Genomic DNA, 8,383 nt, shown 5'->3' with positions numbered 1-8,383 from the left:
TATTGAGATTTATAAAAAAAAAAAAAAAAAAAAAACATAAATATTATGAATATTATTTATTTTATTTCTTTAGAAATATATTTATTTATTGGATTATTTGATCTATCTCTCATCTATCTTTGTATTATTTTATTTAACAATTGCACATATTTAATTATATTTATTTTTTTTATTAAAGTTTTTTTATTTTATGATTTTTTCCTATTTTCTCTTTTCATTTTAATGATTAATAAAAATATTAATTGAAATTAGAGGAGGAATCTTTTCATAATATACACAAAAAATTATTTATAAAAATAAAAAAGATGAAAATAAAATAAAAAATAAAAATATACGCAATTGTTAAATTTTTACATATAAAATGTGTGGGTATCGCACATGCTATTCAAATAGAGTCACGTGAGTTTCATCTAAAATAATCTACTAATGAAAAAATTTAGATTTTCATTTATATTTTAATTTATTTTTTTTTCCCTTTATTTTTACTATTTAATATATTAAGATATTATAATATCATTTAAAAAAATAAAAACGAATATTAAAATTTATTTTTTCATTTTAATTGTTTAATTATCCCATTCAATAAGTAAATTGTTATAAACTTTAATTAGTTTTAAATACCAAAAACGCATCTCTTTTCTATTATTAGTTAGTTAATATTTTTAACATTTTAAATTATAATAATAGCTATTTTTTTTTATTATTATTTTTAATTGTTTTACTATTTCTATTTTTATTTTTATCATTAGTTTTATACTTTTATTTTTTTATTATTATTAATTATTATTATTTTATTTTGTAAATATGATTTGTTATTAATATATATCTGTATCTTATGTGTGTTACTTGTTATTATCTAGATTTAATATTAAAATATGTAAAAGTTTTTGATGTTGCTTTTTTAATAGCTCAATTTGGACTAAATGTTGTTCTTGAAAGTATTGCGTTTGTTTTTTATCTACCAAGTTCGATAATAGTTCCATTTGTTGTTTTGATTTTAGTGTGTTTAGTTCTTGAGTAAACAAATGCTCTTCTAAATAGCTTTTTGATTCAAACTTTATACTATTGATATATGTGGCTTCTAAATTTCTTAATTGGTCCTTTAAATGGGAAATAGTTTTCATTCTTTCCTCATCTAAAATGTCCCCACTTGTAAAATTTGGAATAGATTCTAGAATATATAGACGAGAATTGACAAGTTGCAATAAAATTGATATTTCACTTGATATAATTTGCGTGATATTTGGTTGTTGAGGTTGGTTAATATAATAATCATTTAAAGATTTCGATAAAATTGATGGTGTTTTATTTTTTATATCTTGTTGCTTTGTATATATTGTTTTGTTATTGTTACTGTTGTTACTGTTGTTGCTGTTGCTGTTATTGTTGGTATCTTCATCGGTGCTACTATTACAACTAATATTACCAATGTTTGAAGTTCCATTACATAAAGTAAATAATTTATTTAAATGATAAATAATATCTTCTCTATGACCAAATGGTTCGATACCCAATTCATTCTTTAAGTGAAGGTGGTTAATCTTTTCTATATGAAAACCATTTATATTATTATCTCTAAAATTTTTAGAGTATTGTCCATATCCAATAGATTCCAACCAGACGATAACATCATTTAAGTGCCATTTCTTATATGCATTTTTTTGAATGGGACCATATAACACTATCGCATTTGAGGTGTTAATTATATTAACGTTGCCATTGTTCGCTAAGTTGGTGTTGGTGTTTGAGTTGATAATAATATTATTTGTACTACTATTAATTTTGCATACAGATGGAGATATTGTTGGTATTTCATTTGGATTAAATTTGAAGTAAAGTGATTTTCCAGGGAAAGTTGCTACACAAACCACACCACTAATATCTTTAAACGAAATGCATGGGTATAGTGGTTCATTGGTTATATCCTTCCAAAAAGCTACACCTAAATATTCACCATTCTTTGTGAAAAATATTTCCCTGCTAATCATGTTGATACCACAGCCAATGACACAGCTTGAACCATCATTAATAAAATACGATGGTCCATATTGATCACCCTGATCATTATTGTGGCTATTTCCATCAAACTTTCTACCGTCACTACAATAACCAAATGACTTGGACTCTAAACCAATTTGCTTACTAAATGGATATGTTGAATGGGTTAAACCTACGGTGACAATTCCATTTTTTCTATCAGTTGGACCTTCTAAATAAACTTCAAAGTAACATAGTGTAACATTACTAGAAAATTGAAATGGATAATTTGACATTGCTACTGATGTTTTTTTTTTCGTCGTTTCCAATGTAATTTCATCTTTCATTTTTATTGATTTACTGCATCGTCTCCAAGCGGATGGCGGTGAGTGGCTTTGAGGCTGAGCACCACATAAAGGTGATGTAAATCCCAGGCAATTGGGGGAACTAATATCACAGACGTTTTTTGGGCTATTACTAAAACTATTTACTTTAATGTTACTTTCTACTTGATCACAGCTACTTTTATTAGGATTATTACCACTAAGTTTCTTGTTTTCTGGGTTATATTTAAATGGCTGTGTGAATACCCCTGTAATAGAAGTCCCTGGTTCGTAAAAAGCTACTGACGGATATAAAATACCATAAACATTTTCAAAAGCAGTCCCAAGATATTCCCCATTCTTTGTAAAATATATTTCTCTTCTTTTAAATGAAATTCCGCAACCAATAACATCACCTTTCTTAAAGCCAGGTCCATAAACTTCAACCAAGTAACCTCCATCTTTGTCGCTCTCTTTCCATTTGTGCTTAGTCCCATCGTCGCTATGATAACCATAAGATCTTTTGCCATAGCCAATATGTTGATTAGTAGGATACTCTTGATTAACAAGCCCAATTGAAAGGGCACCATTGTCCAAATTATTTATAACAATTTCAAAATAATTAAAATCTTCCTGTAATGGTAAATTTGATCTAATATTTCCTACACACTCCTTAGTATTGGTAATATCATTTGGAAGATATGCTGTGAGTGATGTTTCACTATCTATTACTATATTTTTTGCCACCTTATCTTCACCTTTATTCCAAATGTAATAAATAACCTCCTCATCCCCCACTAAAGTTCCCTCACCACCAATAGATAACGGTTCGTTCCCATGATGATTTGATCCACCTGTTGTTGGTGTAGTTGAGGATGTCGGTGTGGTATGTAATGAGGAGGAATTAAAATTTTGAAATTGTGGAAAGGAGTTAATTACTATAGATTCACCTGCTGACTCTAACCCTACCGTTGGAAATAAACCATGGATATTTAGTTTTTTATATGCTATACCTAGATACTCCCCATTTTTGGTAAAATATAACGATTTTGAACTTGAATCATAACCACATCCGATAACATCACCACTTGTAAAAGTTGGCCCATAATCTTTGATTTCGTTCACGCCAAAATAAAATTTCCCATCGCCCATATAACCATAGCTACCTTCAAAACAACCTGGATAAATATCATTTGGATGCTCTTGACTGGTTAACCCAATACAAATTTTGCAATTTATATTTCTATATACACATTATTATTTTTAAAAAATAATAAGTATTTATTTATCTTTTGTATGTTTATTTGTTTAAACATTTTATATTTACTCTCTATTATCATTTGTTATAAATAATTCGAAATAAGAAAAAGAGTTTGAAAAAGGTATTGTTGATTTTGCTATCTGTGAAAAAAAAAAAAAATAAGAAAAATGAAATGAATATTTAAATTAAAATATAAAAAAAAAAAAATTTTAAATTTTAAATTTTAAAAAAAAAAAAAAAAAATATAAAAAAAAAAAAAAAGAATAAAATAAATAAAGAAAAAATTAGAACATACCGTCTTTACTGATGAGTCTAATTTTTTATAGGAGCATTTGTTTTTGTCCTCTATTTCTAAAAGATCTGAATTTACATTCAATAAATCCCAATTAAATTCGCATGTTGTAATTTTTTTTTTATTAAATAGTTTTTCAACAAAGCTCATTATTTGGTTTATTTCCTGTAACAAACATTTAAAACTTTATTATAGATATTTTGCTATTATTAACTAATGTTATAATTATAACATGTACTATATTATTATTACAATATTAAACTTTTATTAAATGTTAGAATAAAAAAAAAAAAAAAAAAAAAAAACTGAACTGAGTGTTAAAAATTAAAATAAATAAAAAAAAAATGGAAATAAAAAAAATAATTGAATTCCTGTTTTGTATGGAGTTTTGACTTATATATACAAACCACATTGTTTTTTTATTTTTTATAAATTATAAAAATAAAATTTTAAATGAAAAAAAAAAAATAAAAATAAAAATAAAAAAAGGGGGTATTTATATAGTGTGGTTGGGTTATATGTTGGGTTAAACAATAAAAAATAATGTTTAATTATTTGAAGAAAGAAATAAATGGGATGTGAGTGAATAAAACAGAACATTAAATATAGAACCACCTTAGTGGTAATGTGGTATTTACGGGAGAAAACGAACAAATGTCAAAATTTTTTATTTTTATATAATTTTCTTTTTTTATTATAATTTTAACTATTATAATAAAAATCAAATGTAAAATTTTCATGAATATTTGTTTACAAATTTTTATTAAAATATATGTGTATATAATTAAAAACAATCTATATTAATTCTAGAATATTAATATTATTATTTCTATATAGAAATAAAATTTTATTTCTTTTCATTGCCCAATAACGGATTTTTTTTTGTTCTTTCATTAATGAACAAATGAGTGATCACCCCTAAATTTTCAAAAATTAAATCCAAGCAAAAAAAAAATAAAAATAAAAAAAATAGTAAAAATAATTTTTTTTTTTTTTCCTCAGAAATGAGGACAAATCACTTGGTTAGGTTTTTAAAATAAAAAAATTTGGTTTGTTATAATTAATTATTGTTTTTTTATTTTTTTTAATATGGTCTAAAAATCACAAAAATTTTAAAGTTTAAGCATTTTTCTTTGTGTTCAGTTATTAAATTTGTGCAGGTGGGTTTATTATTGGGGAAAATAATTTTAAAAAAAAAATATCCCAGGAACACTGAAAAATCATGCACACAACGACAAAAGTTTTTTTATAAGAACAATCATAATATCAATAGTTATAGTAATAAAAATAATAAAAATAAAAAATTATATAAAAATAGGTTTTAAGGTTATATTATTTTTATTAAAAAAACATTTTTAATGTAATATTTTATTTATCTAATAATTATAATGTTTAATAAAATGGTTCACTTTATGATTTAATAATAAATTTTATAAAATTATTTTTTGTTTTTAGAAAATATATTTTTTTTTTGAGGGTTTTTTTTTTTTAATTATCGGTTACAATTAAATCAATGATTTCATTATTTTCTAAGCCAATTGAAGCTGGTGTACTTTCTGGAGATAACGCTTTATTACGGAAGAGGAAACGAATAGAGTTTGAGTCACAGCCAATCTTTTTTGATGATGAATCCATGATCTTTTTAAATGGTTGAGATTTTTTGATGTTATATACGAATTGGCCTTTGTTGGTGCTAATCTGGACATTAATGTCCTCATTATCTTCGTTGTTACCACTATCGTTTTTTTCATCATTATCAGTATATTCGCCGCTGCCATTACTACGATGATGACCATTGATACCATTTGCTTTTTTGTTGGTATTATTTTCATTATGATTTTCGAGATCCATTTCGAGATTTGATTCACCATCACTACTATCGCCTTGTGGTTGTTCTTGTTGCTCTTGTTGCTCTTGTTCTTGGTGTTCCTCTTGGTGTTCTTGTTCTTGTTGTTGTTGTTGATGTTTATGTGATTTTTTTTTATTATTAGCTGAAACTACTTCAATGTCTTCGTGATCATGATGTTCGTCAATACTATCAAAGCTACTATCGTTAATATTATTTTTACTAATGTTATTTATTTTACTATTGTTACTATTATTTTTATAAAGTTCTTTCTCTAAACGTGAAATTTTATTTTGGTAGTATTCATTTTGTTGCTGAAGTTTGTGGATTTGTTGCGGGGTTAAGTTTTGTGGACTATCATTAATTACTTGAATTGTATCATCGTCTCCCTCTAATGAGTAACCAGAGACGTCATTATCTAAATATAAGTTTGGTGGCCATATTTCTGGATTGGTTTCGGTTGGATTGCAATTGAAATAGAAAGTGTAAAGTTCAATACAACGTTCATAACGCTTTCTCTTTACATCCAATGAATCATTCATACCAAAAATTGGATTGTGATGAACTTCTGATCTAATTAAATTTAATAATTCTTTATATTTAATAGTATTTAAAATAACTTCACACCATACCTAAAGTAGATAAAATAAAATTAGCTATTATTATTTTATTATTAATATTATCTACATCATAAATTATAATACTAACCTTATTAACTAATGGTGGGGCTAATAATTTTGTTGTTAAAACATCAACACCATTATCATTATCCATAACTTTTAATACAATAAATTTTACAAATTCTTCGGTTAACTTTAATGCTGGTGAGAAATTTAATCTCTTTAAAATGAAATAAAAACTAAAATTACCCAAAATTCTATGCTCCAGTTCTAAGGCTTTTTGTTTATGATTGTCTTCGTAGAGGTTTTGCATAGAAATGGTTGGTGTATTTGAACTTGATGAAATACCACTTGATGCAGTGGTGATTGTAGCTTTATTACTCGAATAATAGTTGAAACCTGAGTTTATTTTCTTGCTTGGAGTAGTTGTAATTGGGGAAGATGATTCGTTATAGTCATTTGAGGAGGAGTCGTCGAAATCGAGTGTATTCATTGCCCTTTTCTTTTCGCTTATTGTCAAGTTGTTTGGTGAATGGGTTGATGGAGTCATGATATTTGCGTTGCTACCATTCATATTTAAGCCAACTCCACTATTGTTAAGAGAACCGCCGCTGCCACTTCCAATGCCAACTCCACTGCTATTTAAAGAATTGATTTGACTGCCAGTACCACCCATGCTACTACTGAGAATCCCTGCTGCTGTGTTGGCATTATTGTTCATCATTTCTTCTTTAAGTAACTCTTTTAATCTGTTGATTAAATCATCTTTATAATAAAACGAGGTTTTAATGACACCACCTCTTTGTGCAATGGCACTCTTTAATTGACTCGATGTTAATACTGAAATTGGTTTTCCAAAAACTTTATGTTCATATTGTTGAAACTCTTGATCATAGTCTGTTGTCATTTTTCTTTGTTGTAATTATATATATATATACTAAAAAAAAAAAATAAAAAAAAAAGTATTATACCAATGTTTTTGATTTGATTATTTGATTGGGGTGATGTGTTTAAGATTTTTTTTAAAAAAAATTTTATGTGGGGTTTTTTTTATTTTTTTATTTTTTGTATAACTTTATTTGGATTTATAATTATTAACTTTTATTTAAATTTTTTTTATTTTATTAATAAATAAAAAATAAAATAAAATAAAAATAAGAAAAAAAAATAATAATAATTTAAATATTTAATTAATTATTTTAAGAAAAAAACAAAATTATCTGAAATATATAAATATATTACTATTAATATTAATATTATACTATTTATTTATTTATAAATATATTATTATAATTATTATTGTTATTATGATACCAAATAGATATATATTGTATTATTTATATAAAAATGTATGGTATGAATAAAAGAATGTATCTTTATTTAATTTTTTAAAATTTTTTAAAAATAAATTTAAATTTAAATTAATTTAAAATTTAAAATTTAAAATTTAAAAATTTAAAAATAATATACTTTGTAATTGAATATATAAATAATAATTGTGGCTATTATAACTATAAAAAAATAAAAAATAAAAAAAATAAAAAAACGAAAAAAAATTAAAAAAAAAAAATTAAATTTAAATTAAAAAAAATAATAATTTAATTATTTTTTTTTTTAATTTTTTTTTTTTTTTTTTTTTTATTTTTTTAAATTGTATTTAAAACCATAATAATATTAGGTTGAAATACAGATCCAAGTTTAAAAAACAATTCAAATTTAAATATTTATTAAATTCTGATTTAAATTGAAATTAATTTTATTTGATTTTTTTATATTTAAAAAGATATTTTATTTATTTTTATTTTTATATTATTTTTGGGTTGTTTTTTTTTTTTTTTTTTTTTTTTTTTTGATTTTAATTAAAAACACCCTATAATTACCCCCCCTTTAAAAATTAATTAAAAAAATTGGGAAAAAAAATTTTAAAAGTTGAAATTTTGGTTATTGGAAATGTTGTTGGGGGGGGGGGGGGTTTTTTCCTTTTTTTGGGTTTTTTTTTTTTTTTTGGGGGGGGGCTTTTTTTATTCTTTGGGGGGGGAAATTGAATTTTCATTACCTTTATTT

At 24.1% G+C, this 8,383-nt stretch overlaps 2 protein-coding genes across 2 annotated transcripts; both read right to left on the bottom strand.

Annotated features, from left to right (window-relative positions):
* Nucleotides 1-2,080: 2,080 nt before the first annotated feature.
* DICPUDRAFT_93323 (uncharacterized protein) lies at nt 2,081-4,105 on the bottom strand (the record flags this gene model as incomplete). Its single annotated transcript, XM_003294944.1, has 3 exons — nt 3,857-4,105; nt 3,628-3,701; nt 2,081-3,543 (listed from the first exon to the last, which is right to left on the bottom strand). Coding segments are annotated over exons 1-3 (1,683 nt in total), but the record flags the coding sequence as incomplete, so codon positions are not given.
* Nucleotides 4,106-5,182: 1,077 nt separating this feature from the next.
* On the bottom strand, nt 5,183-7,799 carry DICPUDRAFT_100122 (uncharacterized protein). The gene is made up of 2 exons (XM_003294943.1): nt 6,408-7,799; nt 5,183-6,331 (listed from the first exon to the last, which is right to left on the bottom strand). The coding sequence occupies exons 1-2, from the start codon at nt 7,224-7,226 to the stop codon at nt 5,342-5,344; spliced, it is 1,809 nt and encodes a 602-aa protein (XP_003294991.1). The 5' UTR covers nt 7,227-7,799; the 3' UTR covers nt 5,183-5,341.
* Between the last annotated feature and the right edge of the window lie 584 nt (nt 7,800-8,383).

The sequence above is a fragment of the Dictyostelium purpureum genome, assembly GCF_000190715.1.
Source record: "Dictyostelium purpureum unplaced genomic scaffold DICPUscaffold_686, whole genome shotgun sequence".
Taxonomy (NCBI): Eukaryota; Evosea; class Eumycetozoa; order Dictyosteliales; family Dictyosteliaceae; genus Dictyostelium; species Dictyostelium purpureum.
The sequence above is the reverse complement of the archived record's forward strand: the minus strand, read 5'-3'. Positions and strand labels throughout refer to the sequence as shown.

Coding starts and splice junctions, on each gene's coding strand:
- DICPUDRAFT_100122 (XM_003294943.1), bottom strand. CDS start 7,226: ATGACAACAGACTATGATCAAGAGTTTCAACAATATGAACATAAAGTT. Junction 6,332..6,407: donor CCCCACCATTAGTTAATAAG/GTTAGTATTATA, acceptor TATCTACTTTAG/GTATGGTGTGAAGTTATTTT.